Genomic DNA, 20,620 nt, shown 5'->3' on the forward strand with positions numbered 1-20,620 from the left:
AAGCAAGTGCACTGACATACAAAACAACTTAAAATATCCACATACTTGTGAAATGTAATATTCGTTCCTTTCTCGAATTTATTTGTACAATTAATCGCTGCACGACTCTTCACCATTGTACTTCTTTTGATTGGAACGTACAGACAGTAGAATTACGAGTAACAAATACTGTATGTACGCCCCAACAAATATACAACGTTGAATCAGGGTCTTCATAAACAACAATACTACACAACACATCAGACTGCAATCACTATAATGGCGTCCAGCCGAAGGTTCAAATTATCCCGCCACTGCAGCGCCATCAGTGAGTCTAGTTATTTTGTACAAGGTCTTTGAACAGAACAGTGAAGCTCTTTGAGGGGAGTTGTTCGTAACGTGTGATTTTGTTTACGTTTTGAAATGTCAGTGTACTGCTGTTCGATCTACAGTATCGAGGTTAAGGAAGTCTGCAATACCTGAACGTAGTTATTTATTATTGTTGTCTCTCGTATACAAGTCGAGGGTAAACATAAAACTCGCCAAAATGATGTTACAGTACATGAAAGAACTAGAACAGGTAATTTCCAGTTTAAATGTAAAGTAGATCTGTTTATTTTATGTCTACCACTAGTAGTTACGATTAATCAAAATTACACATAATCATGTAACTTGTTCTTACATAATGTGTTAAGTACTTCAGTGTCTCAGAGATTCTAATTACATATTTTCTAAGGAACCATTTGATCCAGAAGAATTTGTGGAACGTATGGCATGGAGGACTGTTGGAGGGAGTACTGAAGAAACCTCAGGAAACTTTGATCCAATATTGCTTCATGAAACTTTTCTTCAGGCCATAAAGTAAGTATCAGGAAAAACATATATTCAGTAATACCCTTGTTGCATAGTTACAGTAAACAGTTAATAGCTAAAATACTAACTGGTTTTGTTGTATTGATTGTCTCATTAGTGGAAGAGCTAAACTGTAATGTTATTTGGCAACATAAATAAGATACCGACATTGTTCTTTTGCTACAAGACAGTAATAATAGTCGCTGTTTTTAAGTGGAAGAAAGGTACTGATGGAAAAAGTATGTCAGAGATTTGCAGGTACTGCAGGAACGGCAGAGGAAAAGATGTGAACGGCTCGAAATGATATGCAGAGAAGAGGAGGCTAGCCATTGGCAGGAAGTGTCACGACTTCAAATGCAGAACAAGGTAATTAATATTGAGAGTATCAGTAATAGATTTAGGTGTTCAGCCTATTGTCTTGTTAAAAATCTTTTACATTGCAAAAGAAAAAAAAAAACTGAAAGGCATTGACGTGTCTTTCGGTGTAATGGTCGTGAGCAACAGGCCGACATTTTGATATTATTTAGCACTTGCATTCATAACCTACCATATACTTTGAAATGCACATTGACAAATATGCTTCACAAGTGTTGGTGTTACTGGCACTGATTTCCTCTTTGCAGCTGCAGGCAGGGAATGATTTGTGACACTAGTCCTTATTCATTATGCACAGACAGCCAAAATGATAGTATTTAATAGCCTTTGATTAGTGTTTCGGCATGTATGATGTCATAGTTGTTTTATGGTTTGAGAATTTCAGAATGATAAAGTAGTTTTAACAGAAATAAATTACATTAACAGTGACTTTAAAAAGTTCACTGCACTGTCCCTTGTGGATTATTTTACAATTTACCACACTTCTTCCAGCATTCTTTCTGGTGCACTAAACTTTGTCGAGACCTCAAATAAGACTGGATTTGAAAACATATCTTAAACGTCTTCACTCTTAATACATTGTTAGTTTGCTGATATTCGGCCATACAACAACTGGAACACAGTATTGTGTAGAAGGTAAGCATGGACTACGAGAAAACAAAAAGAAGAGTAAGCATTGACATGTCATGTTACAGAAGTATACTGAAAATTAAGTTGGCTGATAAGAAATAAGGGTGTTTTCTGCAGAACCATTAAGGAAAGGAATATGTGGAAAACATTGACTAAAAGAACAGACAGGATGATTGAACAAATGTTAAGACATCAAGAAATAACTCTTATGGTACACAAGAAAGTTGTAGAGGACAAAAATGATGGTTTGGAATAGATCCAACAAATTATTGAAGAAGTTGGGGGAAAGTGGTACTCTTAGATGAAGAGACTAAGGGCCACATGAACCAAGCCAGAAAGAATGAGGGGATATCAATGATGAATTGACGTCCAGAAAATATTCACAATATTCATGTGCCTCTCACCATCTATCCTCAGTTTGTGAAGAAACCTCATGATAATCAATTTTAAACTGTGTAGTAGATAATTTCTTAGGCTTTCCGTGCAATTTGTTGTCACCTTATAGAATCAGGTGTACTGCTGCTGGTGCATGTCTTCCCAACATGATATTTCGACATCTTAGCTCATCGTATTCGTCAGATATTTCCTGAGAGTGGTTGTTTTGCTGACCAGGTTCCGTATTTACGCATGGGTGGTGCCTAGTGGTCACTATGCCCTCTGCACCTGCTGTGGCTGTTCCTTGCAGTGGTATCCATCTCCAGGCAGTCCCTCTTGCATCTGCACCCATTGTGATCATCTTCCCCAGTTGTGGCTGTCCCATGGCATTCTGTATTAGGTCTATGCCCACCAAGTGCATTCCAAGCTCCATCGTGACGCTGTAGACTTTCCTTAAGCTGTTCACAACTGTTGTGGATTTCTCTTGGCATTCTGAATTCAGTAGGTGCCTGTGAGGTGCACTTCCTGCCACATCAGGCTGCTGTTGGAGTTGCATATGTCTGCACACACTACAGCGATCTCTTGTGGCAGTGTCCCCCATCTGGTGTTCTGTATTATGCCGGCTCCCAAACTTTTTTCTGATATTTCTGTACTAGTTCCAAAGTCAGATTCCATGCAGTACTGAACTGGACTCTGCTTCCCAGTTGACCAGGTTCTCCTCCATCTTGATTTCAATGCAGCTCCAGCAGCAGCCTGATGCTGGTGCACCTCACAGGCGCGTACTGAGTTCAAAACACCAGGAGGAGGAGATGCCCGTGACAGAAAGCCGCAAGGATCGCGAACAGCATAAGGGAACACCTGCAGTGTCACTATAGTACTAGGAACATACCTGGAGGGCACCAACCTAATATAGAATGGCTTGGGAGAGTCACTGAAGACAGCTGTAATAGGGTCGGATGGAAGAGGGCACTCCTGGAGATGGATATCATCATAAGTAACAGCCACAGTGGGTGCAGATGGCGTAGTGAACACCAGGCACTGCCCGAGTACCTGGTGAGTAAACCCACCAGTCTCAGGAAACACCTGACGAAGACACCAAGTTACGATGTCAAAACATCATGTTGGGAAGACGTGGACCTCTGCCAGTACATCCTATTCTACAAGATGTATACTAGATGTTTAGGAATGACACCAATCCTGTATTCAAATATCATTTCAAATTGATTATTATTCTGTCCAGATTATAAAATATGAGAAGTCAAACAATGCTGTTGAAAACATGCTGTTGGTAAAGAAGAGTTTTCGGAGGCCGTTTTTGGCACACTGATTTCATGTTGATTTCAGCAGAGTGCAATTGACAATATAAATTCATTCAAAGATTAGTGTGTGACATTATGCTTTGTTAAAGAAGATTTATTTTTCATTACATCATTGTTTGGGTGACACAATAAAGAGCTATACGTCAAATGTACGCATCAATCGCTTGTAAGAGATAGAATGAGTTCTCACAAGATATGTTGCTTCTCTGAGTGGTATTATTCAATTGAACATCTGTGCATGAGTCACTCCAATGATCCATTTATATTGGTGTTGTCTAGGCAGCACAGATGGCTTTTGCTGACTATATTTCATGCCTTAAATCCACAATGATCACAAGAGCAACTTATAACAATATTTGTGGGAATATATTTTCTTATTTTATCTGTTACTTTCGTACTTATAAAAATTGAATAACATACTTGTAGACAGCAAAAAGTCACTGTTTATTTCATTCAGTCATCCACATTTAGGTTTGCCATGGTGTTTTACTGTATGATGTGTTCTGGGGAGATAGATACAGATAATACTATATGACATCACTGATCTTCTCTTTGTCTCTGTCCCACACCACATCTCCAACTATTCAGTCCCCTAGCAAATGACAATGTTGTGGTATGCTCAACGTGAGGACACTGCTGACTTTCACTCAAAAATTATGTGCACTCAATAAATCAAAGCTGTTGCTTGTTAATGTAATATTGAGTATGCTTTGTGCCACTCGTAATGAACATTACAATGCCTAAATAGTGTCACTACACTCAAATGAAAATAAAAATTAATGCAAAATGCCCTACACACTCCTCATTGTGTACTCTCTGGACAGGTACAGCTGAATAACTATTGGCTGGTTGTCAATGAGACCTTCCTTTTGCTGCTTCTATCTTCAGTGAGGTTACTTGGGCTCATATTTCATGAGAGGCTTAGTGGTTTGCCAGAATTGATAAAATGAGTGAGAGCCTGAGGGAAGATGTTAAGAAGGGGGGGGGGGGGGCAGGTCACTCAGTCCCCTTCTTCTGAGGGGCCCACATGGTGTGAAGCAGAAGAGGCAATGATCTTTATTTCTTCACAGAACGGGGTGGTCTCTCTCAGCTTGGGATCTGTATGACCCCCCAACTAAACCTTAACAATTACCTCGCCAAAATTTTCTGTCTATTACATTCCACAAAAATAAAGTCTTTGCAGTGGCATACCCTCAAATTCCTCTGTAGAGGGATGAGGACTGTGAAAAGTCCTGATTATTACAATTCTGTGGGGTTGACAGAAGCGTCCAATCCCACGCGTCGGCTTTGACCCGTGACATAAGGGTGTTGTCGTGTGTGACGTCATGACGGCGCCGAGTTTGGTTTGTGAGTGTGGATTGTTTGAAGATGTCGTCGTGTTGTGGTTTGTTGTGCTCTCTGGTGGTATGTTCAGGGTTTTCATTTGTGTGGTGTAATGGGCTCAGTTTGCTTTTGCTCGTTATCCAGAATTGTTCGAGTGTCGGCTGTGTTTGTAGTGGAATTCGTTTCAGTGAGTTAACAATTTTGTGTGAAGGTTAATTTAGTGTTGTTCGCTGATGTCGTGTGGTAATTTTAGTAAAATTAATTGGTTGTTGTTTTTGTTCAGGAATGGATATGACGGATAAAATTAACAGTGCGCAGGTCAAGGGAAGTGCTTGATCTCAATGTGTGGCTGTGTATGTTGGTATTAGTGTCGGGAGATGTTTTTGAGCTATATAGGCCAAGGGAAGTGTTTGATCCTAATTTATGGGATCGGGAGCTGCTGTAGAGCTATATAGGTCAAGGGAAGTGTCCGATTCCAGATGATATTGTGTTTAGCGGTATTTGGGGAGTTTGGTGATGTTGGTTTTTTTCGTCGTTTTGTGTGGTTTTGTATAGGTCTGGGTGTCTAAATTTGTTTATATTTAGTTTGCCCCCACCAAAAAACACCCCATTTCCCGCTCTTGTCCTGTTAGTGTCATTAGGCTTTTTGTGGAAAGTGTGTGTGTTTGTTTTTCGATGTATTTTCGTCCTCATAATGTGTACGTAACGAATTTATATGCACCATATTGGAATCGTGGTTGATGGTCGTTTCCGCCATATTTTTGACGTCATGGGTCAAAGCAGACGGGCGGGTTCGGACGCTTCTGTATTTCTATTTTGTGGGTCCTCTGTTCATTCCTCTGTTGGTTTGTCCCTATTGTGATGTATTGCTCCGTAAATCTGTCTTATGAAAACACTCAGAGATTTGGTATTTTAAGCTAGAATTAGATGGTCTGTAAATGTTTTCAGAATCAGACAAGCATTTATTGATTCGTAATGTTGAAACTGCATAGCCGTGACTTCCCATCCAGCAATAGTTTTTAGTTGCGCGATTGGAATACTGATATCAATCAGTCCAGCAAAACAAATAGTTTACACTTTACAGAAGTGTGGTCAAGTAGATTAAATTCAAGTAGCCAATATTCCAACTGGTTACCTCCCAGCTTATGCTGATAAAAAAGCTTTAGAGTTCATAGTCCAGCTGTCATACATCACAATTTGTCTTTATATTTAGTATTTCAATCAGAAGCAAACTGACTGAACAAACCAATGTGGTTAGTGTGAACATTTTGAATTCAGAATACACTTCTGAAATTGGCAAATTTTATACAATTTTGTGTTTTAGTTACTTAGTATGTATTATTTTTTTCTGTCATATTTGCATGTTATCCCATTGTGGTGAATATTTTTTGTATAAAAAATGAATAAATTTATATGTATTGTATTCCCATCACTAGCAGTTATGGAACTTAGAGCATAACATCATCTCTAGAGGGAGGGGGATAAAGATAGAATTTCTAGTAGTTATTTACTGCAGGCAATGAAAATATTACATTATCCTTAAGTAGTGAAGCAAAGTGTGCATAAATTTATGCTAATTAAAATATAATTTTTTGCTATCTCTCCAGAATCACTGAACAAGGTGGAATCATGTTGTACATCAGACTCTCTTTCCGGATAATTCAGGCGCAAATCCATCTTTGAAGTCCAGATTTAGGGTTTCCATGGTTTCCCTAAATCAATCAAGGCAGTTGTCAGATATAGCCCATTTCCTTCCATATTCTTGTCCAATCTGATATTGTTTCCTATTCCTAATGATTTCTTGTTTTTCGGACTACGATACACCAGTTTCCAACTAAAGTGTGATTTTATTCATGCAATCACTTTGATATAATTGTGAATAATTCTCAAAGATTTGCAGTGTGCTGAGGAAGCACAGCCTTGTAATAAATGTGTATTTTTACCCATAACACAAGCCACCTTATGGATGGTACTTCTTGTACTAGTATCTTTCCCCATCCCCTGTTCCATTCTGAATGATGAATGGGAGGAATGAGTTTTGGTAGACCTCCATATCAGCTCTAATTTATCTGATTTTCTTGTTGTGGTCATTTTGTGAGACATATGTTGAAGTGTGTAATGTGTTACTTGACTCTTTCCCGAACATAGTCTCAAAGAGGATAAATTATAAACCTCTCCTTGGTGGACAACAGCTGTCTTGGTGAGCATTTCCATGATGCTCTCGCACCAATAAAATGATCCTTTGATGAAACACACCCTTATTCATTGGATCTTTCATGTTTCTTCTATTAATCCAACTAGAAATGACAGACTGATGGGTAATACTCAAGAATCAGTCATAAAAGTGTTTTGTAAACCATTTCTTTTGTGGATGGAGCATCTGCTGTTCCTACTATTTGTTTTATGTGGTCATTACACTTTAAGTTGCTGTGGTTTATTGTGCTGAGGGATTTTACAGTAGTCTCTCTTTCCAGCAGATTTGTCACCAATAGTTTAATTGAACATAGTGGATTTCTTTGGCCATTTATGTGCAATGTGTTTTATTTATTTATATTCAGTGTCAACTGCCAGACCCTGAATCAACCATCACACTTTTGCAGGTCTTTCTGCAATTCAGTACATTCTTCTGGTATTGCTACCTTCTTATAGACAACTACATCATCTGCAAATAACCTTTATGAGCTTCTGATACTATCTATTTGATGAGGTTATAATAGAGGGAAACATTCCACGTAGGAAAAATATATCTAAAAACAAAGATGATGTGACTTACCAAATGAAAGTGCTGGCAGGTCGACAGACACACAAACAAACACAAACATACACACAAAATTCAAGCTTTCGCAACAAACTGTTGCCTCATCAGGAAAGAGGGGAAGGAGAGGGAAAGACGAAAGGATGCAGGTTTTAAGGGAGAGGGTAAGGAGTCATTCCAATCCCGGGAGCGGAAAGACTTACCTTAGGGGGAAAAAAGGACAGGTGTATATATATATATATATATATATATATATATATATATATATATATATATATATATATATATATATATATATATATATAGACACACACACACACAGACATATTTAAAGACCAAATATGTCTGCTTGTGTCTGTATATGTGTGGATGGATATGTGTGTGTGTGTGCGAGTGTATACCCGTCCTTTTTTCCCCCTAATGTAAGTCTTTCCGCTCCCGGGATTGGAATGACTCCTTACCCTCTCCCTTAAAACTCGCATCCTTTCGTCTTTCCCTCTCCTTCCCCTCTTTCCTGATGAGGCAACAGTTTGTTGCGAAAGCTTGAATTTTGTGTGTATGTTTGTGTTTGTTTTGTGTCTGTCGACCTGCCAGCACTTTCATTTGGTAAGTCACATCATCTTTGTTTTTAGATATATCTATTTGATCATTTATATAGACTGCAAACATTAACACTTCCTTGGGGTACTCCTAAACTTACCTCTACATATATCAATTTTGTTTCATTAAGAGCAATATATTGAGCTCTGTCTGCAAGGAAGTCCTGAATCCAATCACGAATCTGGTCCATTGTATAGTAACCTCATACTTTGTTCACTAAATGCCCTTGTGGAACTGTATTAAATACCTACTGTAAGTCACGGGGCACAGCACAAAACTGGGTACTGTTGTCTGTGACATTCTGCATCACATGGGCAAACACAGCAAGCTGAGTTTTGCAAGATTTCTGTTTGCAAAATCTATGTTGTTTTTATAGATGAGATTTTCTTTCTCAAAAAACAACATGAAATATGAGTATAAAACAAGTTCGATAATTCTGTAACAGATGACATCAGTGATATAGACCTATAATTATGTGCATTTGTCTTAAACCATTTCTTGAAAATGGGTATGACCTGCAACATTCATCATTTAGGATGAAGAAAAAAACTTATTTGGGAATGGCTTGATACTGAATTAAACTAGGTCATGTGAATAAACTTATACCTTTATTGGTAACTGGAGCATTTATTCCATGTAATATGTAGTCAAAAATTGTGGAAAAATTATTATATGGCATGTCTGAAAGAACACACCACACATTCATATAATTTGATATGCCTAGCTGGGTAGTGAATCCACCTTCTTCAATGCAGATGCACAAATATGTCTGACCTCCTGTGGAATCTTGGAAGAGCGAATATGGAGGAAATGTACAGGGGCTGCAGATATGTGGTGCTCAATGGGTGTGTGGATCGGCCATGAGGTGAGCTGAGGTAGACCATGCAGTTGCGATAACACTGTGTCCCAGGTGGTGCAATGGTTACCGCACCTTCCTAGTCAGCAAGAGATCCCGGTTCGGTACACATTTTCACTCTTTGCTGCCGATTCTGTGTAATGTCCCAATGCAGCTGACAACAGTGGTCCCTCTCCACTTTCCTTTCTTTTCTTCCCCTCTCCACCTTCCATTTACATAAAATTATAACACTGTGAGTGGAAACTGGCAACTCGATCATATTTTCATGAGCAAGACAGTATCTAATGATTTTCTCGTCGACAGGACATAGAGACGTAACATTTCTTATTGAATGTAAATGTAAATCACAAACATTTATCATTCCCTGTCATAAAATGACTGTTCCTTACCTAATTTTTTACCCAGGTCATCTGTTAGTTTTTAAGTTTATTGCAGGGTAATAACACTTATTTGTTGTCAACCAATGCAATAAATGGTAAGTGTATAGATAGTCTTTAGATATTGTTCCAGTATTGTTTTTGCTTGGTATTTATGTGTCTAAGAATGCGGTTACCAATTTTTCTTTGTACTATTAGAACATTTGCTGATTATAATGCATTTTTTGGAGAGATTTCCAAGCAAATGTAAATCTAAATTCAAATGTTTGGGTTGCAGGCATCAATTTCATTATTTCAAGAACTTGATGAACGCATCAATTTTGTAGCAGCAAAAGTCTTACATCTGGGTGATCAACTGGAGAGTGTAAATACCCCAAGAGCACGAGCTGTTGAGGCACAGAAACTCATGAATTATTTTGCCGAATTTCTGAGTCCTGGTCCTCTGCTGTCAGATTTCTTTTCTGATAAGGATAATGTAAGTCTGGTAACGCATACCTTTTATGATTTGCATTACATTTTGTTTGAATGTTTGGTAGTTTCAGCGACTCTTACTTTTCCAGTTTCATTAGAGTAGAGGACCTCTAAAATTGTATACCAATATTTTGCATTCAAATAACTTGAATGATAATGCACATACAGTAATTTCTTGTGGATTATGAATTGCTTGGTGTGTGTGTGTGGGGGGGGGGGGGGGGGAGGGGAGGGAGAAGGAGAGCTATGATGTAATTTTTGTTCTGTTTTAGATTGATGAAGCAGCAGACATCATACAAAAACTTCATCTGATTGCTCAGGAGCTACCATCTGGAAAGTAGGTTGAAGGCTTTATCTGTTGCAATGTTTCTAAACTCTTATTCACACAACTGTAAATAAATTAATTTAGTTTTTTCATTACTGTAGAACTACAGGATGCGGCAGAACCAACGAAACAGTTTCTATCTATTACCACTGGGGCTGTGGTGGGAATAGGGTATTGTACGTGGTCTGCCTTTGTTCAGTCGTTGACCCTATTTCAGTAGCCAACATGGTCTGGACCGGTGCAAATTGTGGTTTTGCTGTTCATGCTTATTATGAAAACAACAGATCTGTGATTCCACGCAACAATGCCATTCCTAATGCAGACACAATTCGGTCCTTGGTTCTGCAGTTGGAGGAAACTGGTAGCACACTAAGAATAGATTCACATGGCTGACACAGATCCATCAGAATGCCAGAAAATGTGCAGCAGGGTAGAACAGCAGTTCAACAATTGCCGCAACATTCTGCTTGACGAGATGCTTTTGCATTGGGGATTTCAGACCACAGTTTGAGGAGGATTCTGCAATGTGATTTGAAGTTCCATACTTTCAAAACAATGATTGGTCAAGAACTATGCCCAGCAGACTATGCCAACTGACAAAACCTGTGTGAGTAAATGCTTGCTCAGATCCCTCTGAATGCAACTTTCTTCAGTAATAAAGAGGCACATTTTCATCTTAGTGGGTGAGAGAATAAGCAAAACTTTCGTTACTGGGCTGAAAATAACTCCCGAATTATTCATGAAAGGTCGCAACATTCTCCTAAAGTGACAGTGTGGTGTGCCATATCACAATTTGGTGTGGTAGGCCCCTACTTTTTTGAGGAGGAGGAGTGATCATAACAGTGAATTCCACACGTTATGTTTCAGTGTTGCAAAATTTTCTGCAACCCAGAATGGATGATATTGTTGAAGGAGGACTGAGGGACTTTTGGTTCCAACAGGATGGAGCTACTGCTCACACAGTTCGATTTCACTTGATGTTTTGAGAGAAATATTTCTGGGACACCTTGTCTCTTTGAGGGGTGTTGTTGGGTGGCCTGTTTGGACACCAGATTCCAGCATTTGTGACTACTTTTTTTTTGGGATGTCTGAAGGAAAAGGTTTTCAAAAGCTGCCCTCACAACCTACCAGAGTTACAACAGCAGATTATTGACAAAGTTAACGCTATATCTACATCTACATTTATACTCCGCAAGCCACCCAACGGTGTGTGGTGGAGGGCACTTTACGTGCCACTCTCATTACCTCCCTTTTCTGTTCCAGTCGCATATGGTTCGCGGGAAGAACGACTGTCTGAAAGCCTCCATGCGCGCTCGAATCTCTCTAATTTTACATTCGTGATCTCCTCGGAAGGTATAAGTAGGGGAAGCAATATATTCGATACCTCATCCAGAAACACACCCTCTCGAAACCTGGCGAGCAAGCTACACTGTGATGCAGAGTCTGCCACTTGAGTTTGCTAAACATCTCCGTAACGCTATCACATTACCAAATAACCCTGTGACGAAACGCGCCGCTCTTCTTTGGATCTTCTCTATCTCCTCCGTCAACCCGATCTGGTACGGATCCCACACTGTTGAGCAATACTCAAGTATAGGTCAAACGAGTGTTTTGTAAGCCACCTCCTTTGTTGATGGACTACATTTTCTAAGGACTCTCCCAATGAATCTCAACCTGGTACCCGCCTTACCAACAATTAATTTTATATGATCATTCCACTTCAAATCGTTCCACACGCATACTCCCAGATATATTTTACAGCAGTAACTGCTACCAGTGTTTGTTCCGCTATCATATAATCATACAATAAAGGATCCATCTTTCTATGTATTCACAATACATTACATTTGTCTATGTTGAGGGTCAGTTGCCACTCCCTGCACCAAGCGCCTATCCGCTGCAGATCTTCCTGTATTTCGCTACAATTTTCTAATTCTGCAACTTCTCTGTATACTACAACATCATCCGCGAAAAGCCGCATGGAACTTCCGACACTATCTACTAGGTCATTTATATATATTGTGAAAAGCAATTGTCCCATAACACTCCCCCGTGGCACGCCAGAGGTTACTTTAACGTCTGTAGACGTCTCTCCATTGATAACAGCATGCTGTGTTCTGTTTGCTAAAAACTCTTCAATCCAGCCACACAGCTGGTCTGATATTCCGTAGGCTCTTACTTTGTTTATCAGGCGACAGTGCGGAACTGTATCGAACGCCTTCCGGAAGTCAAGGAAAATAGCATCTACCTGGGAGCCTGTATCTAATATTTTCTGGGTCTCATGAACAAATAAAGCAAGTTGGGTCTCACACGATCGCTGTTTCCGGAATCCATGTTGATTCCTACAGAGTAGATTCTGGGTTTCCAAAAACGACATGATACTCGAGCAAAAAACATGTTCTAAAATTCTACAACAGATCGACGTCAGAGATATAGGTCTATTGTTTTGCGCATCTGCTCGACGACCCTTCTTGAAGACTGGGACTACCTGTGCTCTTTTCCAATCATTTGGAACCTTTCGTTCCTCTAGAGACTTGCGGTACACGGCTGTCAGAAGGGGGGCAAGTTCTTTCGCGTACTCTGTGTAGAAACGAATTGGTATCCCGTCAGGTCCAGTGGACTTTCCTCCGATTCCAGTTGCTTTTCTATTCCTTGGACACTTATTTCGATGTCAGCCATTTTTTCGTTTGTGCGAGGATTTAGAGAAGGAACTGCAGTGCGGTCTTCCTCTGTGAAACAGCTTTGGAAAAAGGTGTTTAGTATTTCAGCTTTACGCGTGTCATCCTCTGTTTCAATGCCATCATCATTACGCGTGTCATCCTCTGTTTCAATGCCATCATAATCCCGGAGTGCCTGGATATGCTGTTTCGAGCCACTTACTGATTTAACGTAAGACCAGAACTTCCTAGGATTTTTTGTTAAGTCGGTACATAGAATTTTACTTTCGAATTCACTGAACGCTTCACGCATAGCCCTCCTTACGCTAACTTTGACATCGTTTAGGTTCTGTTTGTCTGAGAGGTTTTGGCTGCGTTTAAACTTGGAGTGAAGCTCTCTTTGCTTTCGCAGTAGCTTCCTAACTTTGTTGTTGAACCACGGTGGGTTTTTCCCGTCCCTCACAGTTTTACTCGGCACGTACCTGTCTAAAACGCATTTTACAATTGCCTTGAACGTTTTCCATAAACACTCAACATTGTCAGTGTCGGAACAGAAATTTTCGTTTTGATCTGTTAGGTAGTCTGAAATCTACCTTCTATTACTCTTGCTAAACAGATAAACCTTCCTCCCTTTTTTTATATTCCTATTAACTTCCATATTCAGGGATGCTGCAACGGCCTTATGATCACTGATTCCCTGTTCTGCACTTACAGAGTCAAAAAGTTCGGGTCTGTTTGTTAACAGTAGGTCCAAGATGTTATCTCCACGAGTCGGTTCTCTGTTTAATTGCTAGAGGTAATTTTCGGATAGTGCACTCAGTATAATGTCACTCGATGCTCTGTCCCTACCACCCATTCTAACATCTGAGTGTCCCAGTCTATATCTGGTAAATTGAAATCTCCACCTAAGACTATAATATGCTGAGAAAATTTATGTGTAATGTATTCCAAATTTTCTCTCAGTTGTTCTGCAACTAATGCTGCTGAGTCGGGAGGTCGGTAAAAGGAGCCAATTATTAACCTAGCTTGGTTGTTGAGTGTAACCTCCACCCATAATATTTCACAGGAACTATCCACTTCTACTACACTACAGGATAAACTACTACTAACAGCGACAAACACGCCACCACCGGTTACATGCAATCTATCCTTTCTAAACACCGTCTGTGCCTTTGTAAAAATTTCGGCTGAATTTATCTCTGGCTTCAGACAGCTTTCTGTACCTATAACGATTTCAGCTTCGGTGCTTTCTATCAGCACTTGAAGTTCCGGTACTTTACCAATGCAGCTTCGACAGTTTACAATTACAATACCGATTGCTGCTTGGTCCCCGCATGTCCTGACTTTGCTCCGCACCCTTTGAGGCTGTTGCCCTTTCTGTACTTGCCAGAGGCCATCTAATCTAAAATCCGCCCAGTCCACGACACACAACCCCTGCTACCCGTGTAGCCGCTTGCTGCGTGTAGTGGACTCCTGACCTCTCCGGCGGAACCTGAAACCCGACCACCCTATGGCGCAAGTTGAGGAATCTGCAGCCCACACGGTCGCAGAACCGTCTCAGCCTCTGATTCAGACCCTCCACTCGGCTCTGTGCCAAAGGTCCGCAGTCAGTCCTGTCGACGATGCTGCAGATATGAGCTCTGCTTTCATCCCGCTAGCGAGACTGGCAGTCTTCACCAAATCAGATAGCTGCTGGAAGCCAGAGAGGATTTCCTCCGATCCATAGCAACACACATAATTGGTGCCGACATGAGTGACCACCTGCAGATGGGTGCACCCTGTACCCTTCATGGCATTCAGAAGGACCCTTTCCACATCTGGAATGACTCCCCCCGGTATGCACACGGAGTGCACATTGGTTTTCTTCCCCTCTCTTGCTGCCATATCCCGCGATATGTGCAAGAGCTGTTTGAAATTTCAGGGATCGTCTACAACAATGTATTGAGGCCAATAGATGCCATCTTGAGGGCATTATTTTCAAAACTAAATGAATGTAAAATGGTACATTGTACTAATTTAGAAAATAAAAACATTTTTCTCTATACATCCAGATTTACTTTTTATTGCTGTGTAAAACTGCTTAGTCGGTTCTGCTGCACACTATAGTTGTTTGGGAGAAAGATACCAGAAAATGGTCAGAATTGTAATTTGAGTTTAACAATGAAGTAATATCCTAATTCACATAAAAAAGGCTCCATGTCAGAGATTTCATGCATGATATATCTGTGATAAATATTATGATCAAATTTAGGATGGCTCTTGCACCTGTTTTTACTTGTGTAGATGGTACACAGTGCTGTTATATTTATCTTGGGTATGTACAAGCTTTGTTTTTCAATTGAAACTGATTTTCATGATCTTCAAATGTTGTGATTTACCATTTATCTTTCTCTCTTTGCACTTTCTTCTAAATTGCAATAACCCACTAAAAATTTTTAATGTATTTTGAAAGTATTTTAAGCAGCCAGTCTGCCAGTTGTTTGTAATTCTAGTAATACACTTTTTTGGTATTATTGCTATAATATATGAAATACTGAAACTGCAGACTGGTTCTTGTGTTTTTATCCTTTTGTATTTCAATTTTTGCTACTCATTGCATCCATCAGTGAACTGTTTATGCATTCTTCATCACTTTAAGACTGTGCATAGTTGACAGGGACTGGAACATTATTCCCATTTCTACCTTTGTCTCAGTCTGATAAATTGTAATGAATATTTCAGTATCACATATGAGCTGTAACATTAAAGTCAGGTTAAGACCAAAAGGAGAGGCCTCATGATAAATGCAGTACACATTGATCAAAACTGAATGCAACAAAAATATATGCAAGTAATCAGTTAGAGTGAAACAGTGTAAAGCCATCCATGCTCTCATGTCCAATATAAAAGTAAGAGAGAGTGAAGTTTAACAATGGAGGGAAAGACAGATTACTACTTACTGTGAAGAAGACACGTCAAGTTGCAGACAGGCATAATTAAGACACTCACATATACCTTTTGGCCACAGCCTTCATCAGTAAAAGAAACACACACATGCCCGAGATGCTGGTGTTGGCAGTCGTGCGTGTGAGGTGTGACTGACGAAGACTGTGGCTGAAAGTTATATGTGAGTGTCCTTTAAGTGTGCCTGTCTGCAAATTGATGTGTCTTCTTTACAATAAGTAGCAATGTGTCTTTTCCTACATTGTTGATATTCCTGCCTGGAGTTTCCATTGTTTGAGAGAATAAAGTTTTGCATTCTGGCCCTAGACAGGACAGTTGGGCCTGAGCGACTGCCATGAGATCCTCTACCAGTGGCATCATTGGATGCTGTATGGAGGGGCATCTGGTCGGCACACCATTGTCCTGGTCGTTGTCGGGTTTCTTGACATTGGGACCACTGCTAATCAGTTGAGTAACTCCTCTGTTGGCCTCAAGAGACTGAGTGTAATCTGTACTAGGCCTCCCATCAAGGAAAAATCCCTGACAGCACTGGGAATCGAACCCAGGTCCCGCAGTCAGCCCCGCTGACCACTCAGCTGTGGATGAAGATCAAATATAGGATTACAAAAAAAAGTGAAATACGGAAAGAGAAACAAAACTGGTAATAGTAGCTGCTGATGCACTCTTGTGCTGAATATGTGTAATATATCATTAGATGATAAAAATTTTGATGAGTATAAAGGCTAGTAAGGATCTTTATATTTTATTGTAGCTGCAATACCTGTGTGCATTTGCATTACATTTCATTGTAATCAGTGTAGTCTTTATTTCTTTATTGTCCTCTCTGCCACCCTTATTATATTGAGTGAGCTGATGCAGTGATATGACACTGTTCCCACATTTGGTAGGATGATGATTCAAATCTTCATCTTGCTATCCAAATGTAGGTTTCCTGTGGGTGCCACTAAATCAGTCATTGCTGATGCTAGAATGGATTCTTTGAAAAGTACATAGCCAAACTCATTCCCCATTCTTCCTCAGCCCATGTTTTTGAACCCTGACTATTGCCCTCATTGTCGATGGGCTGTTCCACGCTAATCTTCCTTCCTTCCTTCCTTCCCAACCTGATTATATTTTTACATCTCATAACTTAAAGATTTATTACTGCATTTGGAAAGTTCATTAACATTTTATCAAGAAGGAATGATGGTAGTAAATAGAATAAGAGTTCCAATGTTTAAACACTAACACAAAAATTAGAGTTCAGTAATAGTGGACAGATCCAATAAGAGGCAAATATGACATGCAGAGGTATGAACAGATACCAGAATGAGATATCAACATATGAATATAAAGCACATTTTAGTATTGGTACTGGAATTCCTTTCTGGAATATAAATAATAGGAGTAAAGGAACAACCCACAGTATAGGTTGAGGCATTCCTTCAGAGTTAACAGAGAACATGCATACACACTCCTGCATGGCTGCATTGTCTTGGCTGACTAAATTGTGCCAACACTACAGGTTCACTGGTTTGAGAGATTGTGCTGTGTGGAGCTTGTGAGGAGAGAATGGAGGAGGGGTTGGTGACAAGGCTGGCTAACAGCTGGTAGGGAAATGTTACAAGCACGTGGGGGTAGGAATATTACATCACTCTGTCTCTTTTTGACTTTTACTATGTACATTCATATCCACTACTGGTAATCCTGAGATAGACATTGGCTGTCATCAGACAGGATGAAACAGTGCATACAGAGAGAGATTAGAAAGTTCCCAGAACAAAATTAAAACTATATGGTCAGTTGGTGCTCAGCATATTACACCTCTTGTGTGAATATGGAACTGCTAGTTATTCACTGTAGGTGTGTAAAATGTTAAAGAATCACTTTTTGTCAGAAGTTGGACATAAATCAAAATTTTATAGGCATAGGTAAATATGCAGAACTCTTGAAAGCTAATATTCAGACAACTCCATCACACCCAGCTGCAGGAAACAAGCAAAGATGAATCTGAATCAATTATTACATTATTGAAGAGTTAAGACTTCCATCGGCATGATGAGATTCCAAGTAGGATAGTGAACATCAGTGCACTATATGTTAGTTCTAGACACTCAGTCATCAGTGCACTTTGTCTTTCAGGTGTGGTCAGTTTCCTGGCAGATTATCATTAGTGAAACCATTTTAAAGTGAGGGAGATCATCTAGACCATTACTGGCAAATTTCTTTGCTGACAGTGTTTTAAAAAGTTTTTGAGGAAGCAGTGGCACATCTCAGTACACACAATTTGCTACCAGATTTGCAGTTTGGTTTAAGGAAAGGAGTATCCACAGGAAACACAATTTGTTCTGTAACAATAGGTTTGATGGGATTAGGAACTATGGAAAAAGCTGCACAATGGTTCACTATATATGTAGAAAGTAAGGAGCAGAAGACAGACTTCCATTGACAACAAACAGGGAAGGTGTTTGAATGTGGATGGGGTCATGTAAAGTGGTGATGCTACCTGGTTCTGTTCTGTGTTTCTTGCTTTTCTTGACATAAATCAATGATCTGGCACTAACAGTCTGTGTCATGCAGTAAGGTGGCTCCACGTATAGAGGGGGCGTGATAGGGCAGGTTGGAGTGGATGAGGTTTGGATAATCCAAATAAAGTCCACATTGCCAGATCGTGCTGTTGTGGACAACTATAAAGTTCATTTACCAATGGTACTTCATACTGTAACCAATTTCGATCAGTCATCCGTATTAGAGAAATCTTTCTTCATTTGTTGATGACACTGTGCCAGCTGCTCCACAGCTTTAGTCCATGTCATGTCGGAATTCAAGAACAGAGCGTTGTGAAGATATCAGGTACAATTTTCTCAAGATGATGATTGTCTAACAACAAGGCATCAAAAACAGTTACAATATTTGTCATTTTGAAACTGTTTGATTGTATTATTAGTAAAAATATAATACACAATTGCCAATTGATAAGAACCTGTATTGGAATTCATATGTTCCAGATCTTAAGAGACCAAGCTCTGCATCTTGTCCGTTACAGATAATAGCTGACTTTGTAGATGAAAATGTCAAAAAAACTGACTGACATTTTCTACTCTCATTCACTAATATGTTACAGCATCATATTCTTTGATAACCCTTCCAAGAAAAGGTGTTTGTCACATGATAGCATATAATAAGGATAATATGCGACATCCACTATAGAGCCGCTTGAAGGCAAATCATTAAACAGTTTGGTGTAATGAGAACAGCCTCACAGCACTTTTACTACTGTATGAATTTTGTTTTCAATAATTAATTGAAATGGTTCATGGTGTGGGTTCCTGTTGTCATGTCCTAGTTCATGAACCATGGGCAACATATGAGTGGCCAAGTAAGTGGTCCTGACAGTCAGGATACCAGTTACTTTGGAATAAGGCTGGGCATTTCGGACATATTCCGAGTCGTGGTCACCTTTGTGCTCAGACGGCGAAGACTATCAAATCCACGGGTTAGCCCCTCAACCGTTAGGGGTAAATCCCAATGGGACCAGGGGCAAGTAAGGCTAGCAACCTGCTTCCCTGGTACTTTAAATATGATGCTGGCAACAATCAGAGCAAAATGCCTTGGACCTTTCGAGGTGACGGAGTCCCACCTCTAATTGACAAACCAGGGACTCCTAAGATACGACTCGGCAAATGAATGGTAATGAGATGGGGAGCTATTAATATCGATGGGGGCTACTCTGGGAAGAAGGTAGAGTTGGCAGAGGCTGTAAGTAAGATGGGGTTGGACATTTTAGCTGTTAGTGGTTAGTGACATTCGGGTAAGGAGTGAGAAAGAAGAGGAAGTGGGAGAATACAAGGTTTACCTGTCAGGAGTCAAAGCAGGAATAGCTCAATGGGGTGTAGGGCTTTACATCAGGAAAGAAATGGAACCCAGCGTAGTTGCAATAAGGTACATAAACGAATGACTGATGTGGATAGATTTGACAGTGTCTAGCAAGAAAATTAGGATTGTGTCAGTATATTCGCATTGTGAAGGGACAGATCAAGAGAAGATGGATAGTTTTTATGACGCACTCAGTGACTTAGTTGTTAGAGTAAAGGACAAAGACAGTGTTCTGCTCATGGGTGATTTTAATGCCAGGATTGGAAATCAAACAGAAGGGTATGAAAAGGTTATGGGTAAATTTGGAGAGGATATGGAGGCCAACAGGAATGGGAAACAACTCTTGGATTTCTGTGCCAGTATGGGCTTAGTAATCACAAACTCCTTTTTTAAACATAAGAACATTCACTGGTATATCTTGGGAAGGCAGGGGAACCAGATCTGTCATTGACTATATAACAACAGATCAGGAATTCAGGAAGGCTGTGAGGGACACACGTGTATTCAGGGATTCTTTGATGACACTGATCACTATTTAATCTGCAGTGAAATCGGTATTGTGAGGCCGAAAGTGCAGGAGGTCAGGTCCATATGTAGGAGGATAAGAGTGGAGAAACTTCAGGATAAGGAAATCAGGCACAAGTACATAACAGCAATCTCAGAAAGGTACCAGTTAGTTGAAAGTAGTCAATTACAGTCATTGGAAAAGGAATGGACAAGGTACAGAGACACAGTACTAGAAGTGGCTAAAGAATGTCTTGGAACAGTAGTGTGTAAAGGTAGGATGAAGCAAACAGCTTGGTGGAATTACACAGTCAAGGCAGCCTGTAAAAGGAAAAAGATGGCGTATCAAAAGTGGCTACATACTAGAACTCAGGTAGACAGAGAAAGTTATGTTGAAGAAAGAAACAAAGCCAAACAGATAATT

At 39.9% G+C, this 20,620-nt stretch overlaps 1 protein-coding gene across 1 annotated transcript in view; it reads left to right on the forward strand.

Moving 5' to 3' along the window:
• The first annotated feature begins 357 nt into the window (after nt 1-357).
• Nucleotides 358-20,620, forward strand: part of LOC126198461 (exocyst complex component 5) — a 113,162-nt gene continuing 92,899 nt past the window's right edge. Inside the window, exons 1-5 of the mRNA XM_049934809.1 lie at nt 358-559; nt 716-840; nt 1,080-1,197; nt 9,719-9,916; nt 10,185-10,249. Coding sequence (XP_049790766.1) covers nt 527-559; nt 716-840; nt 1,080-1,197; nt 9,719-9,916; nt 10,185-10,249 — 539 coding nt within the window. The 5' untranslated portion in view covers nt 358-526. The remainder of the gene's footprint in view (nt 560-715; nt 841-1,079; nt 1,198-9,718; nt 9,917-10,184; nt 10,250-20,620) is intronic.

The sequence above is a fragment of the Schistocerca nitens genome, chromosome 1 (assembly GCF_023898315.1).
Source record: "Schistocerca nitens isolate TAMUIC-IGC-003100 chromosome 1, iqSchNite1.1, whole genome shotgun sequence".
Classification (NCBI taxonomy): Eukaryota; Metazoa; Arthropoda; class Insecta; order Orthoptera; family Acrididae; genus Schistocerca; species Schistocerca nitens.